At 37.2% G+C, this 15268-nt stretch overlaps 1 protein-coding gene across 3 annotated transcripts in view; it reads right to left on the bottom strand.

The window, feature by feature from the left end:
• Window positions 1-580: 580 nt before the first annotated feature.
• The window catches only part of USP37 (ubiquitin specific peptidase 37), a 93702-nt gene continuing 79014 nt past the window's right edge, over window positions 581-15268 (bottom strand). For all 3 annotated transcript variants that reach the window (XM_037016217.2, XM_037016216.2, XM_037016215.2), the window contains 5 exons: window positions 12713-12773; window positions 9492-9607; window positions 6209-6278; window positions 5663-5801; window positions 581-5125 (listed from right to left, as the gene is read on the bottom strand). In XM_037016217.2, the coding sequence (XP_036872112.1) occupies window positions 5038-5125; window positions 5663-5801; window positions 6209-6278; window positions 9492-9607; window positions 12713-12773 (474 nt within the window). In that variant the 3' untranslated portion in view covers window positions 581-5037. The remainder of the gene's footprint in view (window positions 5126-5662; window positions 5802-6208; window positions 6279-9491; window positions 9608-12712; window positions 12774-15268) is intronic.

Below are 15268 nucleotides of genomic sequence, written 5' to 3'. Positions count from 1 at the left end.
CCCTGAGAGCTGCCAAACACTACACAGAACATTGGAGTGCTAAGGGACCTTCCCTAGGTTTTTCTCTGGCATGACTAATTTTTATGTGGCAGGTGGGCTTAACCATTTTGCACCCTTATATCTTTCCCAGGGTAATGGCTTTGGCCTTTTCACATGTACTTCCCTCACGGCCTTAATCAGGGGATAAATTAAAGGGGAGGCTTTCTTGGAGTTGAATAGTCCAGATTTTCATAAGTTTCACAATGTGAGAGTAATACATCTACTGAGTCTCAGCTTGAAGCCTAAAATAAAGTATGAAATGCAAATGCTGCTGCACCCCCTCTCCAGCACTCTTAGTAAGGCAAAGGAAGAGCTTTGTTAAGGCCAATGCTGAATTTACTATACAGAACCTCCAAAAAGCTTCACAGTCTCCTCGGATGAACACAGTGGGAACGTGGTCACTGGTGCACCATTCCATTTCCTTTAAGGTGCAACAGGCTGCAGGATGTCCAAGTCAGAAGACCAACAGAAGGGAATTTTCACAACTTCCACAACTGTCTGAAGAATTATGTCCTTTTTAGAAATAACCGTCAAAACAACACAAGGTTAATAAAGGCTTTAATTTCATACACACAAAAAAACTCTATGCATAATTTAAAAAGGAAACAAAAACAAGGAAAAACCGTAAAGGATAGAGGAACAGTTCTGCTAAAACACAGATAAAGTGCCGCTCCATACAAAACAATATAAAGAATCAGAATCAACAGTCACTCTGAACACAAAGAAAATTACCTCATAAATGCGGCCAAAGCTGCCAGCAAGTCTGGTAGTGGCTCAATTAAGCAAAGTGTAGGAAACCTCTGTTTTCCCCTCTGTAGCATAAATAAACAACACTGACAACAGGCCAGAGAAGTCGGGGATGAAAGGAAAAGCTCAGAGGGAGGGAAACCTGGGGACAAGAGGTGTGCACAAACCATGTATGGTCTGTCTCTTCACTGTTTTGGTATTCGAGCTAATGAACTTGGGTCCTGATCCAGACCCTCATCCACTCTATTCTTACACCAGTGGACATGCCTATACTTCAAATCTCTGTATTTTAGGTCCAATGTTACTAAAATCAACTGCCTATGTTCATACTGACACACTTTTTGTTAATAATTTCAAAATCTCAGACATACAGTACACACAGAAAGGAAAAGTTTTTGTATATAAATATGATACAATGAAAGAGACTGCCTGAAGTCTCGTAATCAGAGCATGCCACGAGGGAGTCAATGACTGGTGAGACACAGCAAAAGAATTGTCACAACTCTCAAGGTGAACAGACTAGTTTTCCAATAAAATATATATATTTTTCAGATGTTAATAAGACACATCAACAGAGACAAAATTAGAATTTTGAAGTAATGCATTAGAAGGGTGTTAAAGGGCAGAAACTGTTTAGTTTTTGTAAACTTAAGAGCATCATCAGTGTAAAACACAATGGGAAGGAGGAAAAGGACGTAGTTGGGGAGACACTTTTCTGAGACTTGCGTCCGGTACTGGGTTGTTGGCGATTTTTCAAAAAATCTCCATATATACAAGACCGACATGTACTGGGAAAGCTAGCTCTGTTTTCCGAATTTAAAACAAAAGACCACTTAAACGGAGGTTAATTAAACAGAAAAAAAAAAGGCTGGATGACTAAGCATTGATTGCAGTCATTTCAGAGGAGAGAGAAGAAAAAGGGTAGTATTTGTTTTAATATAATCTCTTTAGTAGATCACAAATGAGTTTCCAAACTACCTTTTCTGTTTCCAATCCCCTCACCATGCCTTTTTTTTTTTCTTTTTTACACTTATAATACTCAACTGTATAGAGTCACTGCCAGGAATCTCTTTAATTTAAGCATTTCCAAATATTTTTCATTATACAACTATATTTGTAGCTATGCAGGTGTAGAGCTGTATTTATAAAGTTACATAATGGTAACTGCAGTATGGAAAAATAAGTAAATTCATGAATTCACTTGCTGAAGGTTCAAATTCTTAAAGCTTCTCTTTTGTAAGAATTGTACACTTGATACAAGAGAGAATAGAAATCTGTAGTCTAACATTTGCCTCCCAGAGATAGTTAACTGATCTGTACTATCACACTGCATACTTCTTAAAATGTAAACACATTTACTGTTGTTATATTTGTTATTGAGCCATTAAGTTAGGCCTGAAATTAACAGACCATGGCAAGTAAACAATTAACTCTTGGAATCAAAATATAAATAGAACAATTCATGGATTTGCCTCTTATTCTATTCTGCTGAGACCAAACTTGTGGCTGTGTACACACAAATATATTCCCTACGAAACAGGTTATCTTCTCATAGCTGAAATTATAGTCATGGCTAATAAAGTGCTAACAGCATCTGGCTACAGGCAACTTTCCAATTCTCCATAATCTCAGGTGCTTAACAACAATTTATTAAGTTTGAAATTAGGTTAGTTTTCCCTTCCAAAAAATTCCAATTAAGATCAGTTGTGTGCAGAGCAAGTGCTGTCAAGTTCCAATTACATGTCACTTAAAGTAGTGTAACCACATTTGGCATTTTCAATGGGAAGGTTTATAGTTATTGTGCAGGCTGCCCAGGACTAAGCACTCTGTTGCTATCTAACTTGTCCCTTCCTGGCCCCAACACCCTCCGCCCAATCTAAGCAAACTGATCACACTGCAAAAAAAAAAACAATATACTGTCTGCTTACAACTTAAAAATATATACAGCCGGCTCAAAAACACAACAAACCCCATAACCATGGCCAGCTGAAATCTCCGTCTATAGTTATGAACCCTTCTCCGAACCAAAATGAGAAAGGAACTGCAGTGAAAGTGATGAGAGATCACGTAGTAGAGGGAGAGGGAAGGCTGGCCAGGCCACAGCAGTGGATTTTGAGGACAATTCAGTCCCAAACTTGCAAGCCTATAAACAGAGAGTTAACTCATCTACCCCAATAACCTATTTTTAACTAACAAGTCCTGCCCAGACATGAGGATTAAATCAAATTAGGTTTCTAAGCCACATGTATTTCTAAACCACATATACACGCAAGCTATGAAAATCAGGTCACCTGAGGGTCCTTCATGGTCTAGGCTCATGGCATTTTTTGTTTTTTTTTTTAATGCTCTAATGCACCCCTCATTTCAAATCATTCCCACTCATTTTTAACAGTACCTCTCAAACACAAGAAGAGAATAAATAGTTCAATAATTTGATCACCACTCATTTATGAGAAAACCAGTTATTTAAAAAACAAAACAAAACAAAAGAGGCTCCATGGTGGAAATAAAGCAAAATCTAAAACGGTGTAACTTTTAAAACAAGTATTTTCCCATGCTCTATACTGCTGCATATTCTATCATCACACTATTTGGATCATTCACTATAGTAATAGGTAGGTAAGTAGGAGGCAAAGCTTTCATCAGTAGTTAAACAAAAGTACTGGAGCCATTTATGATTCAAATATTAAAAGTTTCAGAATAGTTCATGGAATCAGAACACACTGACGTTCCAAGAGTGGGTCTAGAACTCAATCTTAAGACAATCTTCCAGAAAAGATATGAAAACCTGCTATGGTTTTGTCCCTACCTCAGAACTGAATCAAGAGCGTATCTCCTTGCTTATAATAAAAGCAAGAAAAAACAAGAAAGAAAATATCAAAGGTTTCATTTTGCTACACTTATCTCTATATGTGATCCTAATGATCCCTGGGCTCACCAAATCATTTTGGGAACAGACTTCTACTTTCAAACTCATTTCTTTAAGTGATTTCACAAGCTGATGAAATACAGCTGAGGGACTAATGTAGCATTTAATGTTGCACCCCCATTTAGCCTCAACTCAGAACACCTAAAAAGTAAGATAAATATATTATGCACCTTAGTTATTTCTTAGTTCTTGGGATTAAACCAATCATATTTTATTTCCTACCCTGTCTTAAGGGCAAAACCAAACAGCAAATGAATTCAAACTTTATCCTATAGCTCATATACTTAACTTCACACTGGCAGCAGGGCTTTTAGCTTTAGTGGTCCAAAATCTTACCTTTAACACAGGAATACTCCTCTTGACTTCTCTGTATTTGAGAGACAGAGATACTAGCACTCTTTCTTATCCCTAAGTATTCTTGCTCCTCCCTCTTGTTTTGGTTGTAATCTGTTAGGGTAATGCATGCTCCATGGAAGAATGATACAGAAGAAAAAAATAAAGATTCCATCTTCATCACCATAATAATATAGATGATATACAATGAACGTACTGTGTGAAGGAAATCTCTTTAAAGAAAATACAAAGTGTACAATGAATACCAAATGTGGGACCACAACACATTCCAAAGCACCAACAATCCATTTCTTGGGACTGCAAGTAAACAGCAGAAGCATTACAAATCCATGAAGTAATTCTTTTAAAAAAAGTCCTCCAAGTTAGGTGGCAGGAATGCCCTGCCCCTTCTTCACAAGGGGGACAAACTGTCATTAGTGTAACATTGAGAGCTGGCTTTCCAGTGAACTTTACTAGTAAGAAACACAAATGGAACATTACACGTGAGTCAAACTACTCAAGGAACACAAAAGATAAATGCCAACTGATACGTAAATCTTCACCCATTTCTCAGGTGAATCGACTCTTTGATAACTTCACTTCTTCTCTAAACTGCTGTGCTATTAATTTTGAGCAGGCATACTCTGGTGGCTCATTCTAATTCTTTAAGGCTCCATTCATTCCACATGTATGTGTGTGTATGTACATATGTATATATATTTACAACACGTATTCCTAAGACAAAGGAAGTGCCACTCTTGTAGGAGGAAAAGAGGATAATCAGCTACAGATGTGAGACCGAAGTGTCCATAAAACAATCAGCTTGGAACATTCCGCATAACTGCAATTTTCATCTTTTGCTTGGCCCTGAGCTGTTTGTTGCTCCCGCATCAAGTAGAATTCCAAATTCTCCTCTGGCAGAGAAAAGGTGAGCGGGCAGCAGTAAAGGAAAATACGCAGTGCACACTGCCAACCCGGGGATTTGTTTCTCATGAAGCCAGACGAGTGGTCTTCCCCACTTCTAGGCTAAGTGCCTGAGAGTTCCTTTCTGTTTCCAGCAGCTCATCAAAGATCTCCCTTAAAACAAAACAAAAATAAAACAGGAAGTTTAGTGAGCAAAGCCAAAGGATAGGCAAAAAAGGATACTGATGAAGCCTGCAGGATCCCATTTGGTGCCTCAATTTATTAAATAAGCAGCTCATTCATTTGATCACCATCTTAACCCAAGTGCCGATTTCTGAGAATACTCAGGAGGGGAACAGTGACAGCAATGGCTAGCTCTGGTGAGAATGTGACATAGTTTCCTCCACATAACTCAGATCTCCTAGCTGATGTAACTGGCAGAACAAAATGATTTAAAATAGAACAGCTTCTAGTGTAAGAGTCTTTAGTTCCTCACACAGATGTTACTATGTGATAAGTAATTAATGATGCTGAGTTAAGAGAGAAAATACTCTGCATTTTTAAGGAAATACTGATATGAGCACTAAGCTAAGATAACAAAACCCAAAAATTGTCAATCAATATGTGATGAGAACATTTTAACTCTTAACGGAAAAAGAAAGAGTTTGGGTGATTTTTAGCCCTGGCTTCAGATCTGGCAAAGTTTCTTACTTGTGCATGTAAAAGAAGATATAACCACTCCGATCCCGATCAGTCTGCACAGAAGCCTCTTGAATTTTAGATACCTCTAGGTCATTATAAGTAAACCATGCCTGCTTCTTAATGTCATACACATCACTAATGTAATGACCTGAAATTAAATAAAATTGAGATTTAAAAAAAAACACTGAATTTTTCTCAGAGGAAATTTCAGAATGAGATACAAGCAGCCACCCCATCCACATTACCCTCAACGTTTTTAAAAGCCATTCAAAGAACATGTACAGAAGTCTACAGGAGATTCGAATATGCTACAATGGGACAACTTTTTGGATAAATAAATTTTCTTTAGGGGCATCTGCATCATTTATGAGCAGAAAAATTAAAACAGTTGCACCTATTAACACATTTGACATTTACTGTGATCAAAAAGAAGATTTCTAAGTTTTTCATGATGTATTCAACTTACACTTCACAAAGCTAGGCCCAGAGCAACCTGATAAGGAGTAAATGCTGGCTACTTCATTTATAAAATGGTGAATCATGATGTCCATTTACCTGAAGAAGAAGTGCTACCAATGTGACTGACAACACTAATGAGCCGATAAGAATGAGGAAGATTTCCTGTCTGGAAAACAGAAGTGAGCATGACTTTAACTCTTCATTTGAATAAAAGCAAACCACTACATTTTAATTTATTATCAAAATCGACATGGCTAAATTTCAGAATTTATGCAGACTCAATAAAAAAATTCAGTAGTTGGTACTGTTCATACCCCCAGACCAAAGAATTCTGTACTCAACTAATAATTTATTCAAAGAAAATAATTCAGAAAAAAGAGTGTGTGTATAAAATTATCTACTGTAGCATTATCTATAATTATGAAAAATTGGAACAACAGGCCCAATCACAGTTACATGGTTAGTGGTAGAGCATCTTAATATAGTATTATTTATTTTTAAAAGTTATGGGGGGGACTGAGACTCTCTTGTCCCCTCCTGGCGTGAGCTGGGAGCTCTGTCCTTTCACTTTATCTCTAAATAAAAGCCTGTACCTTGCTCTCCTACCTTGACTGTTCGCTAAGTTCATTCTTTGACTCCACAAACAAGAAGACCCCCCTGGCATCATCTTTGGGGGCTCCTCTGGGATAACTTCGGAGCCTGCTTTTTCAGGCAGCCCTGGCCTCTGAATGAGGCAGGGGGCGTTCCTAACTCTCTCCTAACTTCATCAATTTCACGGAACCCAATGCTAACCACCACAAGAAGCCATAAAACTGCAAATATTAACAGAAATGAAACCCAGGATGAAGTACCCATATTCTGAGGCCCCCTCGATTGATCAGTGATAGAGACCTAGCCGTGCCCCTTACAGCACCCCCCCTCAGCATGAAGCAGCCAGACCTGTTTCGCCCCTTTCCCCTAGCAGCAGCTACGGTCTCTATCTGTAGAGGGGGGAATGAGACAGGGCTTAGACAGAATAGGGTGAGGGCCTCTGGAGAAAGCAAGGCAGGATATTTATAGTCAGAGCAATGTAACTACCTGCAAGGAAACCCCCTACCAAAAGTCTGTGTTAAATATTAAGCTCTAGAGTCATTCTTCAGTGAGATCAGTTAATATTCCCCAGATAAAGAAGAGTAGCACATGTTTCTATTATGCTAATCATTTGTAATCATGTGTAAGTTTCACTTTAGTATGCTAAAAGGCTCAGGCCTATGTGCTGTCTTTCCTCCTTCAGATCTGATGAGGTGATTTTGCAAACTGGGCAACTAATTTAGCATGCAGATCCAGCTGTGGGCAGCATAGTAAAGGGCAGGAAGGATTCCACCTTAAAGGTAAGACTGCATTTTAACACCCAGGAGGTTTAACAAGTAAGATTTTACAGACAATACCTCAGCCCACCTTGGGAGCTGGGCAGGCAGCCTTTTGATATGCTCCCAAACCAGGATGCGGGTCCCAAAAAGAAATCAAGGCAGGAAATTCCTTATGTTAAGTTAATTTTTAATATTCAGGGACCACTTAACAAGTCCACACCCCTAAACTTTTTTTTCATATTCCCAAATATCCTCAACTGCCTATAAAACCCCTAGACAATGCACCACTATGGGCTCTCTTGTCCCCTCTGCCAGGAGCTCTGTCCTCTCACTGTATCTCTCAATAAAAGTCTCCCTGGCTCTCCTAAAAAAAAAAAAAATGATGTGGTCAAAGTGTCCATCAGTAGATGAATGGGTAAAGAAGATGTGGTACATATACACAATGGAATACTATTCAGCCGTAAAAAAGAAACAAATCCTACCATTTGCAACAACATAGATGGGGCTAGATAGAGGGTATTATACTCAGTGAGTAAGTCAGGCAGAGAAAGACAAATACCAAATGACTTCCCTTATTTGTGGAGTATAACAATGAAGCAAAACTGAAGGAACAAAATAGCAGAAGACTCACAGACTCCAAGAAGGGACTAGCGGTTACGAAAGGGGAGGGGTGTGCAAGGGTGGGTAGGGAGGGAGAAGGAGATCGTGGGGTATCATGATTAGTGCACATGGTGTGTGTGGGGTCACAGGGAATATAGTGTAGCACAGAGAAGAGAAGTAGGGACTCTGTGGCTCTTACTATACTGATGGACAGTGCCTGCAATGGGGTATTGGGGGGGGCACTCAATAATAAAAGGGTGAATGTAGTAACCACATTTTCTTGTGAAACCTTCATAAGAACGTATATCAATGATACCTTAATAAAAAAAAAGTTATGGGGTCAGCAACACGTTAACTTCGTTTTTTAAACCCACATGAATGCATATAACAATAGTTCTATAAATACAGGTATGTAAACATTTAAATAATGGAAAACAGAATGAAAAAAAAAGAGTTGCTGTGTTGTCACTGAGATTATGCATGATTTACATTTTAAATATTTTTTTAAATGCTATTAAAACATTATTAGTAGAAAAATAAAACAATTGAAAAGTGATATTCATACACTGCAGGCAGCACAGTAAGGTACAATGCTGGGAAGGAATACAGCTGCATGTAAGCCAGAAACCATTAAAATGTTCACAAACTTTGATACAGCAATTTACTTCTAGGGATTATTTAAAGAAAATCCTAAATACAGAAAATGTTACAATCATATTCAGTTCCTCAATGCAATACTTATTACAGTGAAAAAAACAGAAACATAAAAATGCTCAATGTCAAAATTAAATAAAATAAATAGCATGTTCATTCGAGGGGACACAATACAGCCATTAAAAATAAGATGCTTAACAGGTAATTTGTCTTTAACAAACAGTACAAAAAAACTACTTATACCATGACTTTTTAAAAGCATACTTGGGGTAGAGATAACAAAAGAATGTCAAAATGCTAACAGCAGTTGTGTTAGGATAGTAGGATCCTGGGTAATTAAAATTATAACAAATTTGGAAAACATGAAAAAGAAATTGAAGAAGGGAAAAAGATTCTAATGTGCTAGTTTAATGTAATCAATTCAATGGTTTTAACTTGCATAACAACCAATTAGTTTTGGGATTTAACTTTCAAGATAACATAGTTTGGTAGAGCTAAAGGTGATTTAATATACATATGACTTTGAGAGCTATGTTCCTTAAGTTATTACTCAACATGCACATGAGGTGATTAGGATATATTTCTGTTTCTGTTTCATTTTATTTTGAATCTTGTGTGTATGAAATAAGGAGCAAAGGGCAAGACAAAGTGAAACCATTTGCTGGCAGCCAAAGGGCAGAAAGAACATGCAAAGTGGGGCCTCTGATGATAAAAGAGCAGGAGGAATAGTCCTGACCATCTGACCAGTTCTACTTAGGGAATAAAACATCACCCACCTCAGCATTTCTTTTCAGTTCCTCAGCTTCAGCTTCTGTGTACTCCATATCTAAAATATCCTCATTTCCAGAGTCCTCATCAGAACCCAATGAATCCAGAAAAGAGTTGTTAAACTCTGAAGAACAAAAAGACAAAGTCTTGTAAAAGTTCTTGGACTAGACACAGAGAGGTATGGTTAAGAAGACAAAAAAATAGCTTGAGGTATGCATTTATTATCCTAAGAAAACATAAAGCATGCTATTACTAGGTTTTCAATTTACCCAGCCCACTCTGGGGAGTGGTAATTCAGGCACCAGTTAACCATAAAAGAAATGTTCCTTTTTCTTTTAAATATATTTATATGAAAGGGAATATAATTCTCATAACAAAGGAATAAAACTGAAGAGAATATAATTTTACAGATAATTCAATTTCACTAAATTCCAAGTTATATAAATTATGTTTGAAGTATGGGAGCAACTATGAACTATCTCACAGAAAAGAGACCATAAAAGGGTCACTATCTTTTTGTTTTCTTCAATATTAAATCACTTTTTGAAATTTAACAAAAATAAGGAAAATTCAGACTGTAACTATTTTAAGTTTCACCTAACATACACTAAAAAACAAATAAATCCAAGATCCACTTTTTCTCTAATAATGTTTTTCCATGGGAAGAATCCACCTTTAATAAAGGCTTTAAATAAAGAATCCCAGAAGCATTTGTAAATAAATAGCTCTGATTGCTTTAAAATATAATTCCACTAAAATCAAGACTAAAATGAATGCCACGAATGGGAAGAACAGGAAGAGACTACAGCATCAAAATTCTGAAAACTGAAAAGTAGACATGTGGGTGAGTTAGCAGACCCACGAAAGCCAAAGCCAAATCCTAAGCCAGTAACGGAAAAATGGCGAACAATCCAATTTATATCACAGAATCTTCAAAAATATACAACTTGGGATACAGGTACCTCTGAAACTGGAGGCTAATAAGGGGATAAAAATAAGGATTAGATGAAAGCTGTTTAAGAAACACTCCTAGATCTACTTTCCCCCATTTCATGCTATTGGGCAATGACAGAAGCCAGGAGCTCTATTCTCTGGAGAGCATAAGACAAGACTGGACTGGGAGATGCTGGGCACAGGGAAGGCCATGATCACCATGCGGAAAACAGATGAGTAGGCAACAGTTTACATGTTGAAGGATGAATGTTGAAGGATGAGTATAGGCTGCTTCCCATCCCTTCCTATACCTGCCTGCCAGAACTCTGGTGGCTCCATCTTTTACCTTTAGAGATTAGAAAACTCTTCTTTAGGAATCTGATCAGCCCAAGAGAAAGGCCTAAAATAGTAACATTATCCCCCAAACAGTCCCGTTTTGTAAAACTTAAAGTTGACAAGCCCCAGCTATTCATATGCTCAGAGCTTCCAATCACCTATTTCAGTTCCTTATTCTCAATGAGCTGACAGCTAAGGATTACTAGACATCTGAGGAAACCCTCTAACAAAGAATATAAAGACCATAATAAACACACAGGACAGAGCAATCTGGAGGAACTGAATCCATTCAGGGAGTAGCTTCAAATCAACAAACAAATGAAGTATATTTAATATCCTCAGAGGATTGAGACAGTACCACCTCCATAAACAAAATAATAAAAACCTTAAACCTTATAAAAAAGGAACAATCATGTAACAAATTAGTTCTTGAAAATTAGAAATACAATTGAAATAAATTACTCAAAAAAATGGTCAGAGTTGGAGATAAGATTGGAGAAACTTCCCAGCAAGTATGAAAAATGACAAAAAGATGGAAAACTGGAGATGAGAAATTTAAGAGGACCAGACCAAGAGGTCTAAGAGGAGTTTCAAAAAGAGAAAACAAAGTGAAAAGGAGGAAATCAGTGAACATTTTTTAGACTTGAAGGACAGTTTCTAGATTAAAATAATCCACTAAGTGTCCAGCAAAATGATGAAACAGACCCACATCAAGGCACTGTGAAACTTCATCACACTAGCAACAAAGAGAAGATAATACACTTTTAGAGAAAAAAGGTGACATCAGGATAAAGCATAGCTTTAGACTTTATAATACAGCAACCCTGCAAACAAGACTTTTACAATTGCCCATTAGCATGAAGTTGGGGGAAACAAAGCTTTCATAATGATTGCAAACCTGCATTCTATATTCAGACAAACTGTCAATCAAATACTAGGCTATAATGAAACTTGCAAGGTCTCCATAACATCTAAGTCCCTCTTTTTCAAGAGAACCACTGGGATTTTCTCCATCAAAGTTCAGGTAGATCAAAAATGAGGAGGCAGGAAATACAGAAAATAGGAGATTCAAACAAAGGAGAGAATCAGAAGGAATCCCCAAGAGAATGGTTAGAGAGCTCTCAGGATATCTGTACATGCATGTAGAGGGCACGCAGTAGACTGGAGCAATGACTTGAGACAGTCATCACTACCACTACTATACCATCTTTTTAATTTGAGGACAGAATGCCTGGGTGAACCTAGCTTGAATTGTTTGTTATTTTTAATAGTTTTCAACCATGTGCCAGTGAAATTCCTGCTCTCACCTCGATGCCCTTGTGTCTACCATCAGCCTAGAACACTCATTTCATACCACCAAAGTGTTCTGCTTTCATCTATCTCTGAGAGCCCGAACCAGATCAGGGTGATCTTAGAGACAGAAAATATAGTTAACCCACTTCCTGTCACCACATGTCCCTGTGGACTTCCAGCACCTGGTCTTTACATTAGTTCTGCCAAATGCCATGACTATGGTGAACACCATGTTTCCAAATACTCACTCCCCAATTTGCCCACTGACTTCCCCAGAGTGAGCTCATGTGAATGCAAGGGGAAACAAGTCACATTACCTACTAGGCGTCCCACCAGTGGCAATACTGCTCTTCCACACAGATGGACTACCAGATAGAATGCCCTTGCTTCTGAATTTTTTTTAAATTAAAAAAGTACATTGTTTAGTGATATGGATATAGATAGTAAACTTATTTAAAAAGAACATGCAAGCTAATGATGAATATGAATGTTAGAACAATGGTTTCCTCTAGGAGAGAGGGGAGACAGAGGGGGGATACAAATAACTGCCAAGATTCTTTTTACGTGAGAGGTGTTCAAATTTGCTACATTATTAAAAATAACAGACACAGTTTTATGCTCTTCAATGTTTGATATTTCACCATTTAAAAAAATGTAATTCCCTCACCTTGAAGACTTAACTCCGTAGCTCTTTTGAGGTCGTCATCTTCTTTCTGTTCCCAGGCCTCCTAAAGGAACAAAAGGAAGGTATTTGAAGAGGTATTGATCAAACTTACTTAATCAGCTGCTCTGGAAGTAGCTGTCAAAAATATTTTCTATAATATCATGGATGTCTGGAATTTGACCTTTTGAGGGATGTGGAGTTCTTTACTTTTTCTAACAGTGTCCTAGTGAAACACAACCTTGGGGGTTAAAAAGGCTTATATGCTATCTCCTTGAGTCAGTGACATTTGGCTTACCAACTGAAAGCTATTCAATGTGCTATTATGATGTAATTCCCTTTCCTCTTATATGTATGAAATACCTGGCACATAGCAGATACTTAGCAAACTGTTCTTTTTTTTCCTCCTTATTTATAGCATTTGCCCATTTTCAAGTTATAAAAACTTCCACCATGGCCAATCTGAAGTTACCCACATGCTCCTCAATGTGGAGTTGTGAAGAGATATGTACAGTCTATACTTTAAGGACCTATTGTTTCTTTTTATTTTATTTTGGTATCATTAATCTATAATTACAATAGTGACATTATGGTTACTAGACTTCCCCCATCAAGTCCCCACCACATACCCCATTACAGTCACTGTCCATCAGCGTAGTAAGATGCTGTAGAATCACTACTGTCTTCTCTGTGTTGTACAGCCTTCCCCGTGCCCCCCACCCCCTAAATTATGTCTGCTAATCGTAATGCCCCTTTCCCCCCCTTGTCCCTCCCTTCCTACCCATCCTCCCCAGTCCCTTTCCCTTTGGTAACTGTTAGTCCATTCTTGGGATCTGTGAGTCTGCTGCTGTTTTGTTCCTTCAGTATTTTTCTTTGTTCTTATACTCCACCTATCCACCTATGAGTGAAATCATTTGATACTTGTCTTTTTCCGTCTGGCTTATTTCACTGAGCAAAATACCCTCTAGCTCCATCTATGTTGTTGCAAATGGTAGAATTTATTTTCTTCTTATGGCTGAATAATATTCATTGTGTATATGTACCACATCTTCTTTATCCATTTATCTACTGATGGACACTTAGGTTGCTTCCCTTTCTTGGCCATTGTAAATAGTGCTGCGATAAACATAGGCGTGCATCTGTTTTTTTCAAACTGGGCTGCTGCATTCTTAGGGTAAATTCCTAGGAGTGGATTTCCTGGGTCAAATGGTATTGCTATTTTTAGTTTTTTGAGGAACCTCCATACTGCTTTCCACAATGGTTGAACTAATTTACATTCCCACCAGCAGTATAGGAGGGTTCCTCTTTCTCCACATCCTTGCCAACATTTACTGTTGTTTGTCTTTTGGATGTTGGCCATCCTAACTGGTATGAAGTGATATCTCATTGTGGTTTTAATTTGCATTTCTCTCATAAAGGACCTATTGTTTCTTAATTGTACCTATATGATTTTATCAGACCATGGGGTCTTTTATATTAGAAGTAAGTTTTTTAAAACAAATGATTACTATACATTACTTGTAAAATAGTTTGACATATACATCTTGATGACAAGGCAGCTTGAGAGATACTTCTTATAAATAAAAGGATATAGAGTCAATAGATGAATGGATAAAGACAAAGTGGTAGATATAGACAATGGAATATTATTCAGCCATGAAAAACAAAGAAATCCCATTTGTTGACAACATGGATGGACCATATATATATGGGCATAAAATAAAGAAATAAGTCACAGGATGAAAAATACAGCATAGGGAATATAGTCAATAATACTGTAATAACATTACAATAAGTATAATAACTATGCTTATTGTGGTGAGCATTTAATAATGCATATAATCATGGAAGCATTATGATGTACACCTGAAACTAAATAATGTTGTTTGCCAACTATACTTCAATAAAAAAAAATAATAATTAAAAAAAAAGGATATAGAACAGTTGGTTCTGAAGTGGTTTTAAAGCAGCAGTTCTCAACCTTGGCTGCACATTAGGATCATGGCAGGAGTTTTAAAACCCTTATTTAAAAAAAGAAAAAGAAAAGAAATCTAGATGCCCAGACCACACTCCAGATCAAGTACATCAGAATTTCTGAGGGGCAGAGCAGCCCAGGCATCATTATTTTTTAAAGCTCCACAGATAATATTAATGTGCAGTTAAGATTGAGACCCACTGTTCTAGAAAAATGAGCTTTTTAAATCTAATTATTTGCAAACACTGTGCTTTCACTCTAGGGAGTCTTGGTAAGTTTTTATTACTGACATGGCTTGGACTGCATAGGATTAGGCAACCATGAAAACATCACCTTTTAGTCAGATACCTGAGGTGACTGCAACAGTGCAAATCAACCAGCTCTGGGAACTATAAGCATAAGGAACTAAAAATTAAGAATAGATTATTACATAAAGAAAGGAGCAGATATTAGTCTGTAATTAAAATCTGAAACTTTAGACAATATTCAGATAATATTCCTAAGAATTTAATGTTGATTTTTTTTCCAAAATAAGCCGTTAAACTTTAAAAAAAGAGAAAGAATTTAATGTTCAAATTAATTCACAG

This window comes from Manis javanica, chromosome 12, assembly GCF_040802235.1.
Source record: "Manis javanica isolate MJ-LG chromosome 12, MJ_LKY, whole genome shotgun sequence".
Classification (NCBI taxonomy): Eukaryota; Metazoa; Chordata; class Mammalia; order Pholidota; family Manidae; genus Manis; species Manis javanica.
This window is presented reverse-complemented; position numbering and strand designations above follow the sequence as displayed.